General features: G+C 45.4%; 1 protein-coding gene across 1 annotated transcript in view; it reads right to left on the bottom strand.

Annotated features, from left to right (window-relative positions):
- Positions 1 to 26,034, bottom strand: part of T265_04396 (hypothetical protein) — a gene marked incomplete at both ends in the record, with an annotated part of 51,950 nt that extends 25,916 nt beyond the window's left edge. The window contains 3 exons of the mRNA XM_009169135.1: positions 4,454 to 4,656; positions 12,380 to 12,677; positions 25,563 to 26,034. Of these exons, the coding sequence (XP_009167399.1) occupies positions 4,454 to 4,656; positions 12,380 to 12,677; positions 25,563 to 25,942 (881 nt within the window). The remainder of the gene's footprint in view (positions 1 to 4,453; positions 4,657 to 12,379; positions 12,678 to 25,562) is intronic.
- Between the last annotated feature and the right edge of the window lie 1,018 nt (positions 26,035 to 27,052).

Consider the following 27,052-nt stretch of genomic DNA (forward strand, 5'->3'; position numbering starts at 1 on the left):
CCCAACCAACGCAGCTTCTGGTGCTGGACACATTCTTCAATGGAAGTACCTGTTACACAACCCAAAACACGCTTTCTAACTGCTTCGTTACGGATTCGCCGACACCAACCCACACGAGCTATGGTTCTGAGACAACGATTGTCGAACATCTGAAGACGTATCAGTTCCGCTGCTCGAATAGGTCAAGTCTCATAGCCGTGCAACAAAACAGCCCGCACTGTAGCTTGATACACACGTCCCTTCAGATTCAGGGTAAACCATTCTGACGCCATAACATTTGAGGCAGGGAACTCAAAACGACAGAAAAACCGTCGGATAGAAGGTATATCTCTTGAAATTTGTTAGGTCAGTGCAGCTGGTGCTTTGGTGAAGAAACAGCTCACCACTGATGAAAACTCAATGTTCATTCGGCCACCATTCAACGGCTTCAAAGTGTATTACAAACCGGATGAAACAGTCACTCAAAAGTAGAACCCTCGGCCTTCTGGTCCGTGGTTGAATACTTATCTATTTGGCTGTTGAGCTGCAGAATGACTAGCTCTCACGTGAGTAGACCATAGCGCCCCTCAACCTTCACTCACAAACGACATCACGTGATCATGTAGTGACTGGCTCCTCGCGCGACGACCTCTTAGAAGGAAGTTTCACTAAACCTGTGGATTTTTTTCTTGATCTGAGCCACTTATAGATGATCCTAGTGTAAAATATCTTAGGGGATAAAATCCTCAAAGTATGATTAACTCAGAAGAACGTCAATCGCTTTGTTTTACAGTTCACAAATACTCAGTAGGAATTTCAAAGACAAGTCTTCTGTCGGCGACCCATCAGTGGTGTACTGGCCGTACAATCATACTAAAAACTTTTATTAGTGCATACACCTTCTGATTTGTATTATGGCCATCATCAACAGTGCACTAATAGCGCAACCTGGTATTTAGGTGGGAAGTACGACTGATCGAATCTGTGTTTCTTTTCCCAAAATCTCGTAGATGGTTGCGTTTGATGTCAGTCTGGAATTTTCGCAAATGCTTGCATTGTGCGGGCGTGCTTGCACGTTTTGGACTAAATAAACGGTTTCGAGTGGATTCCGGTGTGACAGCTGTTGCACTGCGACTACCTAACCCTTGGATCACCGGTAGTGACGCAACCCTTGTCAAGGGTGGAACATTCCTGTTGGATCTTGACCTATTTTTCCAGTACCCGATGACTTTCGGACAGTTCGAACATGGTGGAATTGAACGCTGTTTTTGACGATGGCTCCCCGACTCCGAACTTGAGAAAATTGATGTTTTCGGCTTTCGTCTGTGCGAAATTCACTTGTCTTGTTTGACGACAACTGCGAGTGAATAAGTTGGTAACAGAGGAAGGAGATATTTCGGCAGTGGTGGACGACATTTCTTGAGGAATTTTCGCAATCAAGTCAAAAACTGGAACAGAAAACACTTGGTTTAAAAATCGAAGTTTTGGATTGGACTGCTTGTTGAAGTTGGTGTCAGATGTTGGATTTTGTACGCTCGTGTGTGTGACGGACGAACGAGGGTGAGGCCCAGCAACATGGGATCAGTTATCCATAATTTTCTGATTTCTAATCTACATTCAGCCTTCGTTTTTGCTAGGACAGGAGGTCTAATGGGCGGCAGGCTAGCTTCATCATTATGTTCGATGCCAACTGAAACATGAGGCGGCCTGTGTGCAGCACATTCAGTTGTAGAATATCATAAACGAGAGATTCAGTTGAGTCTCTCGTGAAAACGAAATCGATTTGCAAATGAGTGTATTTCTCGAAAACAGTCCGATTTGGGTTCAAGTAGATCATTAGGTTGACGGAAACTCGGGGACTGCACCTAACTGATGAGCCCCAAGAAAGACGAAACCGGTCGTGGGCTGTCGAGGAGTTTTCAGAAACCTTGTGAGTAGTTCCCTTTATGAAAAGTCAATACAAGTTGTTCTTCGACTCTCATCCGTTTATCTCTGGCCTAAAGGTTCAAGGAAGTGTACGCGTACTAACTAGGTTGGTTTAGTGATGTGCCAATAAGGGGCGAATTTCGATTTCAAACTTTTCATAACTGTTTGCTCCAGGATATGCATATTTGTTTCATACAGTGGCCAGGGTAATCTTGCTTTAAACACAGTCTTTATGATCCTCAGGATCGATAAGGTCTTTGGCCTTAACCACGTTTCGTTCTATTGTGCTATGCATACAGATAAACGTGTCAATATCATAGCCATTCCTTAAGGTACATCAAGTGAAGCCTAGGGGAACCTTCTCTTCTTGTCTAGGTGCTTTGACAACTTTTGACGTACCAACAAACCCAGCTTTCACACTAATGATGTCACCCTGGTCGATGATGAAACGTTTGTTACTAAGGTGAGTAGTTCTGCACATACACACACAATCACTGAGCGCACTTTCTCTTCAGTTTTCGCTCAGTCAATGCCTGTGGGTTCACACTTTTTGCAACATATTATCCAGTCTTTGTTGTTCACCCGTTGGTGATATACCTTTTCAATGTGACTGACTGATAAAGAGCCGACCGTTCATTTTAGGTAACGGGAATTTGAAGCGGACACCCATTTTCAGTGAGCGTCACCCCGTCTGTTGTTTAGCCAATCCAGTTAGGCTTGTTCTGGATAAATGATACAAACGAAGAAATTCTCCCCGATATAAGTCGACCAAATGCACATGGGTGGATGCAGTTGGGTCGGACATTGGCCGCGATACACGACAAATAGCTTGTAACAAGGCTATGCAATTAGTTTTTGCGTACAGTGCATTTGTGAATGTAAGGAGATTCCCGTTTGATCAATAGTCATTGGACTCATTAATACGTCAACAACAGTTTTGACGTTATGTGTGCCCGACAACGACAACGCCATTCACCGTAGGACTAATGGAATATTGTTTGAACAGCTGTCTCCCTGTTCTGGCGTAATTATTCTGGTGAATCCACACCAGAGGGAGCGGAAGCACTGGGCTCAAGTTCTGCTCTTACTGGAGATCATCAGCATTGTATATTCAATGGCCGTGCCGGGATTTGAACCCTGGACTTCTGACATGCGAGGCGAGCGTGTAACCACTATTCCACCAGCGCAGGTTGAACGCATCTGAATGGACGAACGTGCTCACGTTTGAGCGATGTGATTGGTATGACGCCCCAGTAACTGTCTCGGTTGCGACGATCGATTGACCCGCCAACCAGGACTTCCCAGTCGGGTAGCGCCACAGACGCTTGAAACCCGCTGCACAACTTCTGTTAATGCGTGTTGTGGGATTTGCGGGATGAGTATTGTTCGCTAATGGAATACCCTCCACCACCTTGAGGATGTAGTGATTGATGGCTCCCAGTCCCACATGATAGCATAGTGTTTTACTGACGAAAGGGTAAAGTATTACGCTGAAATTTTTTTGAAAAATCTACGAACGACGCCGGTTTATCGATGATACACAGGTAAACGTTACCAGTGACCCAGTGGTTACGGCGCGAATTTAGTGATTAGAAGGTCCGTAACTCGAATCCACACCGGGGTCCTGACTACTCCTGTATTGGCAGTCTCTCAGCCGTGTTTCCTTCGTAAATTCGTAAATCCCTTCGATACTGCGGTGACTGCAAGTAGAATTGGGCTTCCCGCTTAAGAAACCTACATGCCCCAGAAGCCGGCAATTCAATGGACCCACATCTGCAGTATTTTTCAAGCGTTAATTTTTGGTAGACATCGCCGGTTTCATTCAACTACAATACACAACTTCCTATGTATATCAGCCTCGGCTGTGTCCATTATTACATTAGTTTAGCTATTACTGAGTCCCGTCTCCCTCACTTTGGCAGTGTGGAGAGGTTTCGGAACTTCTAATAGAGATTTTGTCCTGTAAATAAGGCGAATCGATGCTGAACAACGGGACGGGACTCTACAGCTGTTTATCCTTATCAAGGATCATCAACAGCGTCCACCTCATGGAACTCAGAACCCGTGGCCTTCCAGCTGATCAACAGTGTGATTCACTCGCACTTAGGACGGACGTAGCGCCACTCATCCCGAAGCACGGAATCTACATCACGTGGTCACGTGTAAACCGGCTCCTCGATGGACAACCTCTCAGATGGAGGTGCGGTGTTTGGCAGTATGACAGCGCCTTTCAGTTAGAAGGCAACAAGACGCAACGGCTTCTGGAGAAGTGAACAAAACTACGCAATCAGACATCGAGAGCCTTGAAGAAAAGCGAATTCTGCTTGCGGGGGCTTGAAAGAATTTCGGAGGGCACAGAGTCACCAGTGATGCCTAAAATAGACTTGCTTACTGGAGCCAACACCACAGTTATGACCTTGAATTTAAGAAAAAACAATTGGAAACTAGAAAACCAAGTCACTTGGACCGTTCAATCAAGATAAAACGAAAAAATATTTCTGACCAATAATGTTGGTTCGACCATTTTTCCAGCATATAAGCCACTCACACGTCACTGACTTTCGCGCAGTCTTCGACCACCTGGTCACTATCTCCGTCCTTCCAACCATGGTTGAAGAAGGCCAGTCCTTCTGAGAGGTGGTCTTCCTTTATGTTGCACGGTTTCGTTGCGGCGGACAGAGCTGCGGCTGGGCTGACACCTTCATGAAAAGGATGTTGCGCCCTTCGAAAACGACGTGTTGCTCGTACAACCTGAAAGTAGATGGAGAAACTAATCAGTTGTTATGAAACAAATGTCTACGGACTATTTCAAGACCGAGGTGGCGAGATGGCTCAGTGGTTTGAGAGCAAATTTACTGACCAGAAGGTCCGTGGTTTGAACCCAACCTCTGCCTGTCGACTTTCCCTGTGTAGGCTTGGGCAACTTGGCAGTATCCTAGCCCCCGTGCAACCTTCGGGTGCCATGGCAGCTATGTATCTGAAAGGTGATACGACCGAAAGATTACCACTGTTATATCATTCTCGATCTAAAGAGACACAACTTCATACAACCGATATGAAAGCATTTTAGTGCATGCTGCCAAACCCGCTTAGTGACCGGGTTTTATCTGTCCGCCGTATTATTTCGCTGATTATTATTAAAAGTATTCCGATAAACGAAACTACTCAAAAGGTTGCTGAAAACTCTTCGCAGCTCACGACCGGTTTCGCCCATCCACTTCGGGTTCATCGGGTAGGCGTAGTCCCCTAGTTTCCGTCAATCTTATGATCTACTTGAGCCCAAATTGGACTGCTTCCGAGAAATACACTCATTTGCAGATGAATTTGGTTTTCACGAGAGACTCAACTGAATCTCTCGTTTGTGCTATTCTACAACTGAATGTGCTGCACACAGGCCGCCTCATGATTCAGTTGGCACGATATTCGAGATATCGCAGTATATTTTCATAAAAGAGACTACTCACAAGGTTGCTGAAAACTGTCCGACAGCCCGCGACCGGTTTTGTACTTTCTGGGGCTCATCAGGCGGGGTAAGTGCCAGAGTTTCCGTCAAACTCATCTTCTACTTGAACCCAAATTGAACGAAATTGGCGAAGTACGCTCATCGGCAAACAAATTTGGTTTTGACGGGAGCCTGACCTGGAACCCAGCTGAATCTCTTGTTCATGATGCTTTTAGGCGACTGAATGTGCTTCAACAGTCCACCCCATTTTTTAGTTGGCACGATATTCGAGATATCGCGATACATGTATGGGCGTAACACACTACTCATAAGGTTGCTGAAAGATCCTCACCGTTTTCGCTTAAAAATAAGGCATTCTGGTGGGCCACATTCAGTTGAAGAATACCATAAACGAGAGATTCAGTTGAGTTTCTCGTGAAAACCGTAGTGATATTCAAATGACTGTACTTGTTGAAAGTCTTCCTAGCCGCTGTGCTGAATTGTTCCCTACCTGAAGGCGAAGAGTATTCCACCACTTTGGGTTCTGAGTTACCGATGTCAGGCGGCCTGTTCGAGAGCAAAATACGCACTGGAATCGGCCATCGTAAAGCAATAAACCTTGGAATATCTGGATCAAATCAGGGAGAAACCTTGCGAAAGGCTTCTCTGAACAGCGCACCTGTTGTCCGATCCAAACCGTTTAAAGACACTTTCTTCTAGTCCAGATGTAAACATGAGGGCAAAATTTTCTAATATGCGGGAATCAAAACTAGCGCGAATGTAATGCAACACCCAGTCAACATGGATACACCAAGTTTGAAACCAGAAGTTAACCCTGGTGTTATGGGGCACTTGGTACGACCGAGTTTATGGAAGAGATCTGTGCGCTATCGTAGTAGAATTCAGTTCCACCCAAAATAACCTCTGCATTTTTAGTTCGTGTACTGGTGTTTGGAATATAAGATGACACTGCTCGGCTGTCAGACAAAGGACCAGGCTTCGGGAAGCGCGCCACTTGCGTCCTTCTGAGTTCACTGTCCTTTCGCCTTAAATAACATTAGGTAATGCTGTCACACGCACCTTGGTTTGTCGGTGGGAGACTTCGAGTGGTTGGAATACCCAGAGGAATCTCTCGTTTGAAATGTTTCCAGGCAAATGAATGTGCTGTACCAGGCCGCCTCATGTTTCAGTCTTTGAGTGGTTGGAATATTCCAAAATCCCAACAAAAATTGGTAGACATACCTACGATCTAACCAAGTCCGCTGCCAGTTTTTCATCCACTTCTATCGAATAACTCCAGAGCAACTTTTTCGTGTAACTCTAGCAGGGTACAGAGAATCCCTTGTACGTGTTACGTGAAACTATGATACTCCATGTTCACTTGAGTTTCGCATTGCGCAACTCACGTGTTGGGGTAGCGTCTGCTGCAGTTCATCTTGTAAAACATTGGCGCGATTAGTGAAAGGTTCCGGATTTCGGACCACTTCATATTCGGTCCGTTTTCGAAACCCCATCTCTCCCACCTCTGCTTCAGATGTGTCTGGTGCTTAGTTGTGAGATTTCGTGGGACAGTTTCGGCTAAAAACCAAGTCCAACTCTATTTAAACAATTGATAAGTGAAAGAGTTCCAACGTTGTTACCAAAATCAAAGCGAAAAATCCATCAGGATCCATCTACATTGACAGCCAATATAAGAATGTGACACACAAACACAAAGTTGACACAAACTCGATCATGATAAACGAGGGATTCAGCTGAGTTCCTAACGAGTCTCTCGCAAAACCAAATTTGTTTGCAAATGAGTGTACTCCGCTAATTTCGTGCAATTTGGGTTCAGGTGGAACATAAGGTTGACCAGAAACTTGGGAGCTGCGCTTACCTGATGAGCCCAAAATGGAAAGGCGAAACCGGTCGTGGGCTGTCGAAGACTTTTCAGCGTCCTTATGAGTAGCGCATTACGACTAAACTAAACAAGATCCAGGGCAACCAGAGCTTGGACGAACAATTGGATGACCCGAGCGTGACATTTTCAAAAGTTCTTGGCACAATCTCTCATACTGCAGTAACCGTCTAAGATGAAAAAAACCACCAGGGCAATAGAAGACTTGTTCTACAAACAGTTGGGTTTTTCGCCATTTGATTCAAAGCGTTTACGAAGTGCGGCATTAGACATCATCGGTCAAGGTATCTGTTATCGAGAGCAGCCGAAGAGTAGTCTTCTCACTCGAGGAGGAACTTCTTCGAGAACGGTGAAGCACCGACGAAGAACACTTTTTATCTCAGCTTGTAATTTCAAACATGACACGTCCCATTGGAAACACACCCAAGTCCAAACGTCAACCGGTCAAGTTGGCACTGCGCTAAGCCACACCTAGTAAGCGGGTTGCCGAGGCAACAATACACAACAGATGCCGCACGCTGATGACTCACCTATTCCGGCAGTTTCCTTGTTGGATCGGAGTCACTGAGTTAAGACATAAACGTACATCTGGCCCCTCAATTCGGGATCGACATTCATCGACCTCTGATGTACCTCTAAATGGAAAACGAGCAAATTCTCGGTGCAACAGCACAGGAAGTTCCGCATAGAATGCATGACATGTGACGCATATCCTGAGTGCGTCAGTCATCAATAATATACTTTTGAGAAACCTCAAGTATTCTTTTGCTTCTCTTTTCCAGGGAACAACCAGAATTTCGTCCTTCAAGGGGAACCAGTCTATGATGAATGACTTTTCATTCTGTTTGGGGATCAACCGCGCCTCAATCATCCGGAGAGAGATTCGAACTCTCAACCTTGCTTTATGTGACTGACAAAGAATGACTGGACAATGGGACGGTCAACCTACACTTAGTCGGGATACGTCGCCGCTCGCCTGCATTCGCACAGATCACGTGACCTCACCAGATAATGGCTGACTCCTCGAGTGACAACTTCTCAGATGAAGGTCAAATTTTTCCCCATAGCTGAACAGGTTACTTATGAATTTTTCGTCTATTTTTCGGTACTGGCGACGGTCTTGCGATTGTTTCTTTGTCACAGCACACGAACGATGTTCCGCAGATGAAAGGCTTGCAAGCGACTGATCAAAGTCTGAAAGCAGGTGAGCAACAGTCATCTGAGTAGTACCCGGTTAACGATTCCAAAAATCCCCAGGCAGAAAACCTATCAAAACCAGGTCGCAACTGTTAGACAGCCCACCCGAGGTTTACTTTGTCCAAATCGTACTCTATCATTGCCAACCTATTAAGTACTTTGGGATGGTGTGTTTTGACGGTGACCTTTTCCTCGCTTGATGTGGTCATCTCTGGAGCTAATCCAAACGAACCTCAGAGAAGTGACCTCCCTCGGGCAGGAATCCGCCAGCAAGGAATACTTCAAGAGACCAGCCTGGACTGTACGGAAGTTGGTAGAGCACGATTTACAAGAAACCGATTTAGTAATGACACACTTGTGTATTGGGCGCACAGGCAATCACGTGCACATCGTCTTCCGACAGGATGAAATCGTGCTGATATCTGGTTCTCCCTTAAGGTGGCGTCTTATGCCGACCGACGGTAATCGCCCTGTCCATGGTTCACTTATGAGCAGTGCATCACTGTAAAGTACTGACAAAGGCCAAAGTGCTTGCGAAGTACAGTACTGACTCAGACTGTTCTCCGAACTTCGTTGTACTTTTAAGAATGCTTGCGCACCCAACACTGAGGAGTAGGCACAGTCTTCAGTCCGACAACACAGAATAAGACACATCGAGTTCCGACGCTTTCAGTCTGTACAGGAATTAACAAACGGTGGTCCATAAGAACAACAAGAAGTGTTCCACGTCTGTTGAGGTTCCGTTGACTCGTTAATGAACTGCAGTGAGGTGGATGATTTTGGTCGAAAGGAATTCGGAAGGGAAGTGCTGAGGGCCCAACTTGGCTGCTATACATAGCTTCCGGGTGGAGTTATGGGAAAGCTTTAGTGACGACGCGGTTGGGGCTACATAGTTTGCCACTGTGTCTCATCTCTAATCGTCTCCCTCTCGTGATCACAAACCAAGAAGTCGGACGCTTGAAACATGGCCGGATGTGCCGGTTGGGAATTCCACGTTTTACTGTCCGTTCGTAATGTCACACGTGGTGGAGCAATCCTCGTCGTTGAGCTCAAGATACCTCATTGGTTAGGGCGCTCATCGAAAAGACCATGGTTCGGACCCAACTTCTGTATCTCTGCCGATCTCTCGCCCCCCCCCCCCCCACCCCCACCCCAACACATCACACGCACACGTGGTGGAGCAATCCTCGTCGTTGAGCTCAAGATACCTCATTGGTTAGGGCGCTCATCGAAAAGACCATGGTTGCGGACCCAATTCTGTATCTCTGCCGATCTCTCCCCCCCCCATCCCCAAAAAACAGTGCCCGGCATCCTTATTGGGCATTCTGAATTCGACTGTATGCTTCACCAAGACTTGCAGACCATCGAGCATCTTCCGGAACCTGGAGTATGCCTGGCGGTTGACTACAAGCTGAACTCAAATTGACTTTTGTAGATGCCAAGAGCCGTCGGAATAACTCCTAATGGGCTGGTCGCCAATTGTAGTCTGGAAAACTTCCATTTTTTTCTCAGTATGACATACTCTCTTCCAATTTATATGATTGCAGCAAGCTTCACCTCCAGGGGTCACATTTTGTACGTGATCGGTGCCACGAAAAGTGCCCGGTGAGAGGACATTATTCACTGTGTGAAATTGTCTAACCTTGAAAAAAAGCCTGTATACATAATTGTTTCAAATGACTAGCGGAAAATTTGTGTAAAACAACATGTGTATGTATGCTTGTGTAAATAGGATTGACGTGAATATCTGTGCTGGACACGCCCAACAATGATTCATCAGTACGTACCTACTGTGGTTAGCGTGCGCGGGATACATCCTCACTGAATGTTGTCAGAATTTTAAAAGTGTTATGTCACAGAGACCCCAGTCCCTCTCGGCACGCGCACAAAACACATAGTGATCTGTTGCCTCACGGTAACTGTAGTGACCTTTACAACCGAGTGACATGTAAACAGCCATCAAAACACACATGCAGAAATTATTTCTGTGACACCTCAGAGGTACGGACGCGCAGCAGTCGCGCAAGTCAAGACTAATCGATGATCAGGGTATGTTACAGTCGGCATAGCCGTGTGAACGATGCGTCGTGCAGAGAGGACGCCGTTCTCAAGTGTAGTCCCAGAATCGACAAATGCTAGCTGTTAGGACCAAACACTGTCATAAAAATGTAACGTTTACCTGTTTATTGCGCACACCAGATGAGTAGTCTGGACGCGCAGATGACTGACACTACCCTAGTCGAGACGAAACTAGCGTTCTGTCATCCAAGAATGCACGTGACACAAGCATCCGTACAAGGGAGATTGATGGTAAATTTCATGGTTGGTGTACTAACTACTAACGGGCTTATACGAGGAGACGAGACACGTGAAAAACGGGCTGGTTTCTAAAAATATGTGGTAGTTGCGACGAGCGTTCCCAACTATTTCATGCTCCTATTTTCCCCGAATATCTTGGATTTGACTAGGCCAAGACAGTTAGATGGAACGTGTGGTGTTAGGATGATGAATACTGAGTTCCAGGTGAGCAACACACACCACGTGGAGAATGCGTGAGGGAGAGCGTAAGAAGGAACACGGTACCACTTCTCTAGAACCAAGGAGACTCGGGGACTAAGGGGTTTTAAACGGCTAGCATTTCATGCTCCCGGGGGTATTCTGTCAATCGTAAGTGGAACTCACTATTTACAACAGGTATGCGTCAGTCAACAATTTCCTGAGGTCGGTACGTTGTCGGGACACCAACATGCAACCAAGGGAAACCGCTCATAATGGACACGGGAGTAGTAACAAGATATCTTCGAAGTAACCGGGAAACCTAAGACTCCTACAGCTCATCAACTGCAAAGTGCATCGGAACTGAAAATTCGCCTGATATTGCGCCATGAAACTGAGTAAAATGCAGCGAATGAACTCAGTATGGAATTAAAAAATGGGAAATGACGCTAAATAATGGATATCGGTGCATTCTGGAAGGTTCTAGGATGTTTTACACAGGGTTTCAAGGTTTCTGCAGAAACTAACCGCGAGTGTATGGTGAAAAAAAATTCAACGGATCAGTCAGTGAGGATCCTCAGGCGCCGCCACCACTTCAAACATAAGTTACAGTTCGGATGAGGGGATCATTTTTAAAAATCACATCTGCATTACTGCGTCTTCATCATACAGTTTTTTTGCTAATTTTCTGAATTGGTATGTGCACGACAAAACCAATATCTCAATTTTTTTTTGGCTGGCACATCCTCTGTTGTTGAGATAACAACTACTCAAAATTGCGTGCAGGTATAAATGTAGATATTGGCCGAAAGTATTCCAAGGTGGTGTAAATAACATTGATCCTCATTGTCAAGGTTTCCACAATTAAATCCCGTTCGTAGAACCATTTCGCAAGCCCCGCCCTTCAGCACGATGGATGGCGCCATGACATTTCTACGTTTGACCTAATACGACCATATATTATCTGCATACCGGTGAACTTATTTCAGATTCGAAGATTCTGACACGAGGGGCTCAGGGATTAGAAGTCTCCCTAAGTGAATCGCACACACTGACCAAACAAGCCAAAACTTGCAGGCTCTCACACAAAGTTGTGAGCAGCGCGTTTCAGATGAACTGATGGGTTGTCCCATTTTGCATTTGTTTACGTGTATTAGCCTCACTTGCCACTGAACTACTCTGTGTGAGAGAGACAACAATCACGACAAAGATGAGTCCACATTTGCATTCGCCCATTCACTGCTTGAATAATTGATGGCACCCTGGTGATTTGGAGACTCGGATGAGGCGTGCCATCCAGCTTCGCATGCGAAACTTTGTCACTCGATTGTAGAAGGATGTGGTAAAAAAAATACCTGGGAATGTTGCACCTGATGTTCTCAATTATAAAAGCGGTCCTTAGGTTCAGTTGGAAGTGAAATCTACCACTGAAGACTCACCCATGAATCCAGTTTCGAACGTCGTTGAAGCCATTTACGAGGGGACGAAAATGAATGATGATACTCGTTCACAGTTTCTGCTGAAGTATTTGTCGCCGTGGGTCGGTCTATGGTCTCGTAGCCACTTTCGCCTGTTGAATAGTCCAAACTGGTACACGGACATAGGCTGTTGGGCTGACTGGATTGCCGTTCGGTGGACACGTCGGATCGAACGCACGAGAACTGGCTGATGCTACGAGGACAGGCTTCGTGCTTGACTGATACGAACGGTGTCGGGTGAGGGAAGACAGCTGGGTTGCTGTAAACAAGAGAAATGAGAGAGATTCAATTTGGAAATTTGCCTTACCTGGTAACTTGCACAGCTGTGTATACTGAGTGGATTATTGTCGGTTGAAACTACTTTGTAAATTTACTTGTTACATGGATGGAAAGAATGTTTTTATTCAGTTATGGTGTCTGTTCTCTGGTAAACCGAAAATTGGGTTGAATGCACACGAACTATACAGTTGGCCGGTAGCCAACCTTCCCCCACCGCCTACTTCGATCGTAACTCAACCGTTACCTAGCCTCAACCCACACAGCATCCAAGGGAGAAACAAAGAAATTGGGAGTAGAGTAGAGTGGAGCGTTCGCAGAGCTGCTCTAGCCCTGTTGTGTCTCCAGTTTCTAGTCCAGAGATGAGAGCTGATGGTGAATCACCTGTTCCTCACCTGTTCCCATCAACTCTGAACCGGATAGAGCATGTCCATCGCATGTGACAACGTGGCATGACTGGGATTTAAGCAAGCATCTGAACCTTCGAGGAAGAAAAAACTGAAATTTAACCCTAAATACTATGCCAATTTTCGCCTGATAAGATGTACCAGCTTGGGATGATCCCTTGTGGTACAAATTGACACAACTTGGAGTGGTATTCAGTGACATTTCCGCTGATTGGACTGATTTGTACGAATGAAACTAGAGTGTCGATCACAAAGTAAAGTATGCCCACTTACCACAAGGTACAAAGCCTTGTTGTCGGTCTCCAGGTGTTTAGCTGTCTAGGACACACCATGTACTTTGAAACAGTTTGTACAGCCAAAAGACAACTGGCTCCCCTCTAAGTAACGAGTATCATTAAACTGGGGCGAGATGGCCCAAGTGACTAGAGCACGAATTTACTGACCCGAAGGTCCGTGGTTCGAATCCGACCCCGGCCACTCGACTTCCCCTGTCTAGGCTTGGGCAACCTGGCAGTATCCCAGCCCTCGTGCCTCCTTCGTGTGACATGGCAGCCTCAAAACTGTCTCCAGGTTGGCTGAAACGTTCGACGTATGTAGCGGCCAAACTGAAGTGAACTCAAAGAAGCGTCCTTCAGTTATCGGTCGCTCAGAGCAGCCAACCCGCTACGTATTTCATGCACATTGGATGTGTGCGGCCAAACCACAAAATATTTTCATCGAAGCTGAGGCTTGGGCACCTGGCAGTATCCCAGCCCTCGTGCCTCCTTCGTGTGACATGGCAGCCTCAAAACTGTCTCCAGGTTGGCTGAAACGTTCGACGTATGTAGCGGCCAAACTGAAGTGAACTCAAAGAAGCGTCCTTCAGTTATCGGTCGCTCAGAGCAGCCAACCCACTACGTATTTCATGCACATTGGATGTGTGCGGCCAAACCACAAAATATTTTCATCGAAGCTGCTACCATTTATGGGAATTGCTGCGCGGAAGACTCGAGTAGAACCACGGTGTCTGAAGTGGTTCGCTGATCCCCTAACCCATATAGAATAAGAGAACAACTCGTTTGAACAGACAGATCGTTGAAGTGACCCTGTCAGAACACATGGTCTTGAATTTCTCCACCGAGCGACAGAGCCTGGCTGTCTGTAGCTTACCGGGTTCGACCTAATGGTAACCTTATCCACTGCGTTGGGGTCTTGCTGCTCTGTTGATTGTCATGGGTTTCGAGTACAATTGAAGTTTGGTTCTAACAAAAACACCCAGGTTTCGGCTTCTGAACCAAATTGGTTTGCAGTTTGCATGAGGAGATTTCAGACTTGCAACGGAGACCTCGCCAGGTAAGTTAGGTCCAGGAAGTAACGAATTTTTTAAAGATGAGAACTGTCACACCTGTGCTACAAAGAGATGAGATGCCTTGAATTTGAAACGATTTTTGCTTCACTTTGAATTACGAATCAAACTTGTCCATCAACCCAGCGTCATATAAAAGTCTGTTTTACTTAAACGCCATGTGATGACAGCGAGCTGTAGAAAAAACGATAGTAGTTCTAATGCACAACTCCTATGGTTCATATTTTGGAGTTGAAGTAATGGTTCGAATTAGATTCTTCCTCCTCGTAATGTCCTCACTGCCAGTAGAAATTAAGCAAACCGCAAGAAGATAAAATGAGCGAACCTGCAATGATTACTGTGGTTACTTAGTTAATTTGCGGAACCTGCTTTTACATCCTTTTTCTTTGAACCTTTCTCGTTCTGTCTCCGAAGGGTGGTCACGATGAGTCAACACCGAAGAGGTGAGGCATTGCGCTCGAGTTTCGTTCTTATTTGAGTTCACCACCAGTGCATATCACCGAGAATCATCAAAGACAGCCAGATCAGTGTTGGTACTGATGCTTCCCTGCCGTACTATCACCGAGAATCTAATACACGAGACGATTGCGGTACTACCGCTCCATCAGCGTACATTGAACGCATCTCGATCACCACGTCTTAACAGATAGACACGTTCACGCTTGAACGAGGTGATTCCTCGATGTGGTTGGCTGATTTCCGAAATGTCTTCAAGTCTGAATGTAAAAGCCGGCGAACTGCTAACCAGCTTACTGACACTCTCCTGTTTATCTACTCATTACTGAAATGATTAACGAAGTATTACACTCCGTCGTTCTGTTAGTGAGCGGAGCCCATCATCTCTTCCAAACGTGTTTGGAGACGAGAGTTTCAGCCACTGGCTATTCGAAACCATGTCTTGATACTTGTGAGCATGACTAACCAAATAAAATCGGTCGAAACGGACGCTCTTTTAAAACGCACACGTGAATAGTACTCATTAATTCCAGTAATGCCGTTTCATGATTCACTTCAAAACGCCTATTTTCGACCTTATCCGGTCACCACCGGAGTTTTCAAGAACAAACCTACGCAGCCACAAAATCACGTGACCGAACATTTGGTCTACCAAACACACCAATGAAAGACGCGATTCTTTGGGCTGACTTGGTCAGTCTAGGCCTTCAAACCCCGTACCTCACTCGTGGACGGATATAGGGCTTCGTTAACCGTGGAACACGAACGGAGCGAATGCAGAACATCGGACACAAAAGCGAGAGCTTTACCTATACCAAATTTGCAAAAACCAACATTCTCAGGCGTACTCCTTTGCTTTCCGTACACTGATTGACTATTTAACATGAGCTAACGGACACCGTAAAGCGACCAACTAACGAATAGTTACGGAAACGTGGCTTTAAAATGCACTGGACAGATATTACTCATGCTCTTCATCAGTAGCATACTCCGCTACACCGATAAACAAATGTCAGTTTGGAGTACGAATTCCTTGTGTATTTACCTCCAAAAGCTGATCAAATCACAAAAAAGGCTGCATTATTTGGTCCTGCAAATTAGTTCTCTAAGTGGTGTAAAAACTCTGAGAACTATGAAAGGTAAGAGGTACCCGACCTCTGTCTCTCGACTTGCCCTGTCTAGGATTGGGCGACCTGGCAGTAGCCCAGCCCTCCTCTGTGTGACATAGCAGCTAGGCACCGAAAGGGTGCTACAGCTGAACGACACATAAAGATTAACTCTTAAGGGGCCAGCAAGTGTTGATCGACACTGCACCGTCAGCAGTTCTTTCAGCAGGACATACATAAGTTACTGCTTTGTTGATCGCGAGTTCTGGGTGGTTGAAAACCTTGCATCAAAGCCATTCTACTAGATAACCCCCAAAATTAGAGAAACATTGGGTTCATCTTTGTCATGCGGCTTGCCATACCTGCTAATGGACTATCGAAGCCATTGGCAATTAAATGAAATTCATTCCCACAAATTAATAAGCTCGATAAAATGTTACATTTTCACAAGTAATCACACAACTTAACTGTTTGGGTAGCCAGATACGATGGCGTTGTTATCATTCCCCTTCGCATACCTTTACTCAGTTCCCACCACTGAGACCCCAGCAACCCAGTTGCTATGCAACAAAGGACCCACAATTGGCATTTAAGTGACTCAAAATGCTTCCCCTTTCAGAGTGACCATTTGCACGGCCAGCTATAGCAAAAACTAAGGCAGTCCATTGTTCCAATCCACAGTCGTCGTTCAAACAATGTCTCCATCTGTTGTTCTACTGTGGCATCATAGACCATCCTTTGTTTCATAGTTCACAACACCGGGCGGCCAAGGTTTCCCTTAGTGAAGCAGATAGTTTTAAATGGCTGAAGGGGTCGTAGCATTCACATTCATGTCACTCTCGTTTGAATAGTCTTCCTTCTTCCCTCGTGAGTCCAGGAAAAAGATGGTGAGCACTGGACCTGAGTTATCACCATTGTTATTCGAAGTCGTCAGCAGTGCGTATCCTCGACTCTGTCAGGGTTCGAACTCCTGATATGTTATAATATCCACTGGCACATGCTAGACACACCTGACTTCTTACAGGCGAACGTTTTGACAATTAGTATCCAGGTGCACCGTATGTCTGACATCCCTGTATTGACCGTCCACCAAAGAAGTGCTTTTCGAACGCCGAACTTTGAGCGCCTCGGTGTAAACACAAGTCCGAGTCTAACAGTGACTGTAAATGAACTGTTGGAGAACGCGCGGAGCCACTCGCAGCTGACTGTGCCTCCTTCGTGTGGCATGGCAGCTAGGCACCGAAAGGATGCTACAGCTGAACCAGGGGCGAGATGAACCAAGTGGTTAGAGCGCGAATTTACTGACCGGAAAGTCCGTGGTTCGAACCCAACCTCCACCTCTCGATTTCCCCTGTCTAGGCTTCGGCAACCTGGCAGTATCCCAGCCCTCGTTCAACCTTCGGGTGGTATGGCAGCTAGACACCGAAAGGGTGCTGCAGCTGAACGATTCAGTTTGTAGTACTGTTCAGCTACATATGGTCCACAATGCCCGCTGTCAAGACGGCAGAGATCTTTCCTGTATGATGTTACTTACATTGTCAATGGAAACCCCTTGACAACTCATTGACATCGCTACCAAAACTCACTCACCCAACTGCGAACTGATGGTGTCATCTCGACTGGTGACGAAGCGCTAGCCAGCTAATTGCTCCTTTCAGCAAACAGATTAACGTCCACGTGATTAGTCGTCGGTCTTACTTCCATGTCCTCTAACCTACAGACTTTTACTCACCTGCCTGTTTGATCTATCGTCTTTGATGTGTCGTAATTCCTTTACACGGTTGGTGATACGGTAAAGCGGACTAGTCATGAGTTTTTTCCAAAACTGATGGACTCACGTGAAGCATTCGAACGCTAATTTTCTCGTATGTTTTTTTCCAAGGCACAGCAACTAATCCAACAGCACAAAAATGCGACGAAACACCGGGAGTCACAGTGACCCCCGAACGGAATACACTGCGTAAAAAAAAGCACGTCAGACTGTCCGAGTGAGACGAAGACTCTGCTCGGAAACGGTCTTGCCTCGAAAGCGCCCAACTCACTGCACTTCACTCTACGGGACCAACCGGGTACCTATGTGACGAATGAAGGAACAGTTTGTCCGAACAGTAAAACACTCCCCTGGACTACTTTCTAAACTGCGGCTTTGCTATCACGCATTTTTTGCGTAAAAGAGACACTGAACTTCACTCACATATGCTAAACACCTCCTCGTTCAGTTGCTAAGACGAAAACGGTTTAACAGAAATGGGCACCCCAGACAAAAAACATATGTTACGCGGTGTTAGCATACCGGTATGACTGGTTGTCAGACATACCGCCATGGTTGTGCGCAAGTCAGCACTGCCTAAAACTGTAAGCTGTAATTTACAATTAGCTTTAGAGTAATTCGTTAGAGAGATAGGTTTTGCTGCAGAAAAATTCTCTTTTTTGTCCCAGAAGTGAGGATTTTGTTCAGGATAAATCGGCTGGAAGTAAGGTAAAACGACCTCCATTACTTCGTCTATCCCAACGATTACCTCTCCAAAACGTTTGCGTGACCTTCCATGGAAACCGCAGGTCTTTGATCATCCGCCCCACCATGAGACTGCGCAAGAGCTATTTCGTCCGCCCAGATGAATCAAAAGCCAGAATGGCCTTCAATAGTTTTGGTTTGCTCTTCCCTGTTGAAGAATTTGTATTTTTTTTACGATCCTTAAAGAAAAGGATGGTTGTTCTACAAGGCATCACCATTCTTCCTAATTGGTCAAACACATGGGGCGATAGTTACGTTCCCACTGTGGTCAAATTTGACTGAAAACGCTATGATTCTCTCTGATGCAGACCATTCTGTCAAGATGGGGGCGAGATCACTCAAGTGGTTGGAGCGCGAATTTACTGAAGTTCATGGTTCGAACCCGACCTCTGCCTCTTGAATTCCCTTGTCTAGGCTTGGGCAACCTGGCAGTATCCCAGCCCTCGTGCTTCCTTCGGGTAGCATGGCAGCTAGTCACCGGAAGGGTGCTGCAGCTGAACGATTCTGTCCGGATCAACAGGACAAAGTTAAAACTGACGTCGAGCTAACCCGATGCGCTGCCAAAAAGGGGGGAAATTAGTGCTCAGAAAAGCGGTTGGTTCTGTTGACTTAATAATTTCGGAGTCCCAGTGGTTGGGTGATGGAAGTCAGGGCCGCTGTAACCATGACCTGATTTGTTGCCGGTCCTCCCCGCCTTCACGGGTAGGTCGTTTTGTCCGAGTTTTTGGTTTCTTTTTGGACACATGAACCTCACTGTGTAGCCTATGTGGTTGACTTCAAGTGATTTCACCCTCTTCCAGCTTAACCAGATCGATGTTTTTGTATAAAGAGATTCAAAGACTGCTTTGAGGTCCAGAAATGGCATTCACATCACTGAGCATGACAGAGTTATACTAATGTGGAATTTTGAAAGCATCTTTCCACGACGCTCACGAAACGCATCATACTTCGGTACCAAAATCTCATCACAGCCCTCGGTATAAAACAGTCATAACTGGTGGGAAAATTGGAACCAGGGTGAAAATGATTCATCTGACAGCCAATTTGTTGAAGAAACACTACTTATATGGTTACTGAAAACCGTTCAATAGGCCACCTGAATACTCTCTAACAACAGGCTCATGAGAATGGTCTTTTGGCAGTGCAATATCATAGCGCGTGAGGTAAGTTGACTGTGGTGTGGCACATTCAGTTGAAGAATATCAAAAACGAGAAACTCAACTGGGATTTAACTGAATCCCCCCATTAAAATCGAACTGATTTCCAGATGAGCGCACATCACCAACTGCGTGATTTGGTTCTGTATAGGTTCATAACACCAGATAAGCAGGGATAAATTTCCCCCGGCTAAATGTAACGGAAATCAACTGTAGTGTGCACACACGATAGCCTGTCTGTCCATGAGTGTGGAGCTGAAAACGTATTAGGATGCAGCAACTAACGACCACATGTGATGCGATTTTAACATGGCCGAGTTCTTCCTCAGTGTTAATCTTCTCCACACAGTATGAGCAACATCCGTTGCGTCAATATGGCAGTCTTAATTCAGTCAACCTGGATTGACTCCCTTGCCAAATTCGCGTGTCTACCACAAAAAGAGGTTAAAATGTCCAGTTTGTTCGCTTGATGAATTCGTTTCACAAAAATTCGCTGTATGAGTACCATTATTTTGGCAATCAACAAACCCTTCCAAATTCCTTTGAAATCAGTTTTAAAAAATTACAAACCAACAGCTCTACTTTTGATATGAACTCCAGTCTACGAGGATGCGGTAGCTTGCGTCAAAAAATACACCCGTGGACAAAAGCAGTATATTTTTGACAAAGCAAGCTACTCACATAGTCGCTGAAAACTCTCCAACAGCCCATGACAGGTTCTGCCCATCTGGAGTCCCGTCATATAGGCACACTCTTCAAGCTTCTAACAGGCTTATATCCTACTTGAACAACAAATTGTGCATCCTCGTGTGTAAACTAATTTGTCTTTTGTCAAACACTCGATCAAACCCAGTCGAATTTACCGTGATGTTCTTCTTCACCTAAAAATGCTAAAAGGCCGCCTTGTTTTTACCTGGAAACGATAGTTGAGATATTGCGGTATATCTTGGAGGAAGAAAAATGGTCTTCATAGCGTGCTTTGAGCTGCAACGCCCCGTTTTGGACTCAACTTCCATGCCATCCAAAGAGAACACGAAGGATGAGCTACTGTCAGGTTGCCCAAGCCTAGACAGGAGCAGTCAAGATCCCGTGGTTGGTCTCGAATCATGGAATATGCAGTAAGTAAGTTATTGCTTTGAGCACTGCGCCTTCCCGCCCAAAGCCCACAAACGGTTTTACCCCCAACAATCTCCGCTGGTAGGCACAGTCCCCGAATTTCTTAGTGAATGAACATCATTCCATTGTTTTCTCGTGCCCTCATTGATTTCAGCTCAATACACCATATGGCAGCGAACTTAAATCCACATGCATAGCGATTCAATTACTGCTCTACAGTACTGCGGTTTTTTCGACGAGAAATGAGCAATCCAGCAGACAACTATCGTAGAAGGCACACAAGTGTTATAGCGCAGTCTCAACAAAAAGAGGAGATGCATTCGGTCACAAAATGAGAATCTTTCATCGTGTCTTGAAGTTTTGTGAATAAGTCCATTGTCGTCTATTGTCCATTCAGCTGTATCACACTCTCGGTGCTTTGCTGCCGAAGGAAGAACAAGGGCCGCGATACTGCTAAGTTGCCCAAGTCTAGACAGGAGAAGTTGAGATACATAAGTCGGGTTTGAATCACGGACCATCCGACCAGTGAATTCGCACTCTAACCACTGAGTCAACTCGCTCCCCTTTTGAAGAAGTAGGACAAATGCAGTGTGTCTTCATCTATCGGTTAACTAATTATTTGTTATTATCGTTGTTATTACCCTCCCAAATTCAGTATTGCATTTCATCAGCATAAAGTGACGTGGAACAAAATCGTCGCTAATTTTTCTGATCAGATTGTCTCCAGAAGTCGAGGATTGATCTCAATCGTGAACGCTGAAAAGCGGAAGTCCTCAGAACATTCACGCCTTTGCTGTGTTTCCCGAACACTGACTGTGATGTCAGAGGGAAAGATCGAAAGATAGGAGCGTGCAGCATTTTGGGCCTATGGACCGTGCAATGATCCAGCGAAAAAGTTGAGGTCACATTTATGCGATTGCGAATACCGCAGACTGCACTTCTATTCTGGGGAGCAATACCGAGTTCATCTCCTTCTGGATGGCTTCGAAGGTCAAAGCACGATCCACCCGCTCAGAAGAGATTGTGCGACGCGTGGTTTCAGTTGCATTTGGGGGTGTGTTTACGATGCAAACTGACAAGTAAAGCAAGAAGAGCAATAACTAGAGCCTCATGTGTTTTGGGTATGACTTTCGAGTGACACGGGGCATTCACCTCCACAGTTTGGTTGCGCCCATATTATCTGGAAGTTACGGGACATCAGTTAGGAATACTGAAGGTTTACGAGCTTCTTCATTTTGTCCATCCTTTTCAGTTGGATTACACCAGATAAAAGTGTATGGCTCGGAGCAAGCGGCATATTTCTCTGCCCATGTGTGTGAGGCCCAGCAGCAAAGCTTGATGAGACCAGTGGATCCGCCATACAAACCAAGTCTTCTTTTTACCGCGTTCTTTTCTCACGAAACGCACCGTACTGTGTAGAGCTTCCCCATCGAACAGTATCCCTATGATATCACCAGGTTGAGTGAAAGCGTTGCACAACGCTATCCCGAACCGGACTCTTGGGGAAGAGTTTGTAGCAGCCACTAAAACGGAGCAAAGATGATTGAATGATCGTGCAAACATTTGTTTACAGATTCCTACACAGTGAACTGCTTTGCGTATTATCGATGAAGTACAGGCGTCAATAATGAAGATACTGACCAACATTGATCAGCTCTGTGTTTTCACGGACAGTCATCGACCGTAGGTTTATGTATTCAAGTGCGACAGTTGCAATGGTCTAATCTGAGCCCGCGTTAACAGTTTTGTGTGACATGTACGGTGTGCAACATCAGAGTGCCTCGGAATTTGTGCCAGACAAAGGCGTACAGACGAAAGGTGATGAAGGCAGGAAGGAAGACACTCCGGTGGACACAATAAGATATAACGGGCAAAAATGAGGCAACATTTTGCTCACCGTCTTCCTGTAATCCACAATGGCAAAACGTAGCAACTGTCAGCTGAAAACTAATTACCTGCGACTTACGAATTTGATAGTATTCAACCACCCCGCAGGCGCGCCAAAATACACAGTCATTTCATGTCTTCAAATACACAAGGTAGGAATGATCGTTAAGGGTGTCCAACCTGTTCCGATCCGAACCGAAACAGCATTCTGTGCGGTCAAATACCCATTGTTTATGCAATTCTCGACTTCCAAACAGCTCATGCATCGCAAACCGCGCTGTAGGTTTATTACCTTTAGGCCGGATGAATTTGGAATCAAGTTTCGAATGTTTGTAAATACAGTTTCAAAACTTCGCACAGCCATATTCTATCGTGTGTAGAAAAAAAAACAGGCAATCGGCTGTCCTTGTTTCGACTGTGTTGTGGCTTAGAGTGGTTAGAGCGCGAACTTACTGACCGGAAGGTCCGTGGTTCGAATCCGACCTTTGCCTCTCGAATTCCCCTGTCTAGGCTTGGGCAACCTGACAGTATCCCAGCCCTCGTGCTTCCTTCGGTTAGCACGGCAGCTGGGCACCGGAAGGGTGTTACAGCTGAGAGGAGTAGACAAACGCGATATGTGCGAATTTAAGAAACTTCGAGAGATTTCATGATTGATCTTGGGAAAATTACGTCTAGACAGAGGCAGGTTGTATAGCATGAACAATTTTCATCCAGTTCGCCTGGAAAACAGAACTTGTTACATTCTGAATACTGTGTCACTTCATTCACTACGCAACGGTTTTTGGAGATCTCACCAAACCTCAATAAGGCATTGCAGCACGCAGTTCAAACACAGTGTGCAATCACCATGTCATGTTCTCAGACTGGGTATAGCACTATAATGAGTACTTTGAGGCTCCGAATGAAATGCTGAGATTTCACACACATTGAAAAAGCAAATGATACGGACTCAAACGCTTGTTTGTGGGACATTTCAGTGTTCGGTCGAGACCTTGTCCTGTAATTGTATGTAGAAAAACCACGGGTGCATCTAACGAATTTCCAAAAAATTTGAACCTCGGACCTTTTGACTATTAACTGAAGATAGGACCGTTCGAGCACTGGCACCTGATTGTGATTGGCTGACTTGGTCCTAGAGAGAGTGTGGCGTGACTCATGCCTCGGTTACGGAGTTCACATCACGTGGCCTAATGTTGATTGGTTCAAACGTGTAACAAGACTGATGGAGACCCGGAGACATGGCCTACCTGTTGAGCGCTGCGAAGAAACAAGCCGGTAGTGGGATATCCAAAACAGCCAAATCTCTAACAACGTTCTGTTTGGCTACTCACTTGCGTAATTTATGTTCAATTTACTCGACAACCTTTTGAGAAAAGCTTGTCTTCCGAATTTCTTGCCCAGAGCACAACACACAATTTGGTGCAAAGAACAGACTGAAGCTTAGAATATTATTTTATTTCCTGTTAGTAAATAAAAGTGAATTCAGCTGCTAAAGTCGAAAACCCAGAATACGGAGTATCAGCATCTATCTTCTGAGTAGTATCTTGTCAGAGCAATTCAGAAAAAAGAGATGAATCAAGCGGCAGCTACAATAAGATTAAGAGTAGTTGTTCACTTTCATCTACTCAAGTCTTACTCGAGCATTTCCCCTCGTGTCCACCCACGATGATTCTGGTTTGTCTATATCATCCCGTGGGAACACTAGACTCGAGCTTATTTGAGCTCCTCGATGGTGTATATCCTTGGCAGTGCTCGGACTCGAACCCCGGATATCTGACAGACTAGGTGAATGTGTTAATACTATTCCATCAGTGGATGCTGGAATTGTCTCCACTGTCCACTCTGAACAGATGAAAGAGTTCAAAACGTGACTGGTATACCCGACGAATCCACCGACGGCTGATCAGCTGACTGGCCGTTCAGGACCCCCCCCTAGTCAGACAACGTTGTGAATGCGTTAAATCAGCTGGGCGATGTTCCGTTGCATCGAACATGAGTTGGTGGACTAGAAGCAGTAACCCCGTAGCAGATGCAAGGAGTTCAAGGTCCAGGATCCATACTGTTTATAAGCCGTTACAATAGAAATCCAGCGTTACTCCTTTCTGGTGTGGACTATCAGATTAATCTTTTCGAGAAAAGAGTAGATTCTTAAAACGAGAATGATGTGAATACGAACTCACTAATTCTACAATCCTTCAAGTGTTGCCATCCCCAGACAGCTTGAGAACACCGAATTTTCTTTATAATGGGTGGAACACCACACGAACCTCTGGGGAGATCAGAACATGCAATATCCGGCTGCTGATTGCTTGCGACCTCAATAGGTTTGAGGCGACTGAATACTGGTATCTACAGCTTGGTTCCAAAAAGCAATGGAAGGGAAAAGTTACCCAGGACACTGCCACGATATTTCTCGCCTTTAAAGGACCATCGAATACGGACAACTTCAGTGGTTGAAGACTGTCTGCTTAAGTAATGAACTGATCATATTCACACCGAGGTCAACGTACGACGCAAGCAGTGCCCTCTTGGGGTTAAATGAAAATATGGATATTCTCAATTGTAATGCAACCTTAAAGGGTAATGTCAAACGCGTCGAATCTCGAGTTATTCAAAGAATTCACCGGTGAAATCCGAAATGGCTGACTCAGTGCGCGGAATTGCCCACTCCTCGCCTTTCATGGGTAAAGTAGATGACTAATCGTTAGACATGCCATAGAGGTAGTAAAGTAAGAACAGGAGTTTATACTCTGGTACGATGCTTGACTGAATACGGTACAACAAGATGTCCGCTCCCGTTTTAAAATGATTGATTCGAAAGGGGTTGGAAATCAGCTATTACGACAGTGAAATTTGCGAGCAAAACCGATAAAACTGACCTTCGTTTTCCATGAGATGAATGCTCCTCCTTCACGTCACGTGAGCTTACAGACTGACTGAGAGATGAGCTTCTTGTATTCTGTTTTTGACTACGTTTCCAGCTGAATTTCTTTGCCAGCTTAGCGCGAATCGTGAAACAAATCATAATTGCACATACGCTTGATAGCGATAGTGTGATCCAGACGAAATTAACTCCAGTTATTTGCGACAGTAGTTGATATTTGACGTTTGACAGTTTGAATGCTATGTGTTCGGAATCATGTGGCCACGTATCAGCTGACTTGTCTGACCGATCGTTTGTGCCGAACAGCGCCTTGGCATATACCATGCCGGAAAAAAGTGAAACTAATTGCAAAGCGATCAGGTAGATGACGACCATAATATCGTCGACGACGGTCAGTTGATACTGGCTATTTGAATCACCAGGACTGTACCCTGTTTTGGAGCAGTTGCCATTGCCGGACGAACGTTCACACCGCGCGGCAAGTGTGCCAGCGTGTGTGGTCTGCACGCGATGCAGAAGACCGGATGCTGAGACGCTGGATCCTGATTGGCTTATCCTGTAATTCTAAGCCTCATCTCATTGGAGGATTTGCCTGCTCATGCCGGTGCTAGCGTGACACGATTGGCGTCAGCTTTGTCTATGATTAGGCCTCTCATGACGCCATGAGTGAATTCAGAAAAGTTATTTTCCAGTAAAATCAATGTGGTTTTGGTTGCGGCGGGAACCGAACAGATGTGCAATGTCGTGAAGTGATATTCTGTACAAATATTGTCGTTACATATAAATACAGATATAGATAAACGTCTTGTAGTCAGACATTCATATCTTTGTTATCCTCATATATCAGACATGCCTGCAATTAAACACAAAAGAATTTGAATACGTTCAAGGAGACCGTCTAAACGGTGGTCAACGATCATATCCAATGGACCAATCAAGTAGGCCATGATTTTATCACAGACTGACCATCAACGACTACGGTACACACGTTCAATAGGTTTCAAGTAGCTAAACACTGAAGTCCATTCTCAGTAAGATCGAATACCTCTAGTTTAGTCGCCAGAGGACGCTTACCGTAAAGAATTATGCAGTGGTCACACACTACGTGAAAATGTGGCTCCCAGCGGATCATGGAATTTAGGACAGGACAGCTTTAATACAATGGCCTTTGTTCGAATGCAGGACGAAGTCTGATCGCAGCATCCTCTGGGAGCATCTGTGTCCAACAAGCACGCCTTAAAACACGGGTTGCATTCTTTATTAGTTACCTCAGAAAATATTCATGAGTTGACGTCAAAGAGACTTCTAAAAGTTGACGAAGGACGCACGGCTTATAATGATACAAAATGGCTCTAGTATTTTGTTCTACTCTGAAAATATTATCCCAATGACAGCCTTATAGAGGTAGCATTAAGCAGAGTCGCATCTGATCCAGTGATGAAAGATGCTGATCTCTGATTGGCCCATTATCTTTAACTGTGATAG

Source organism: Opisthorchis viverrini, assembly GCF_000715545.1.
Source record: "Opisthorchis viverrini unplaced genomic scaffold opera_v5_72, whole genome shotgun sequence".
NCBI lineage: Eukaryota > Metazoa > Platyhelminthes > Trematoda > Opisthorchiida > Opisthorchiidae > Opisthorchis > Opisthorchis viverrini.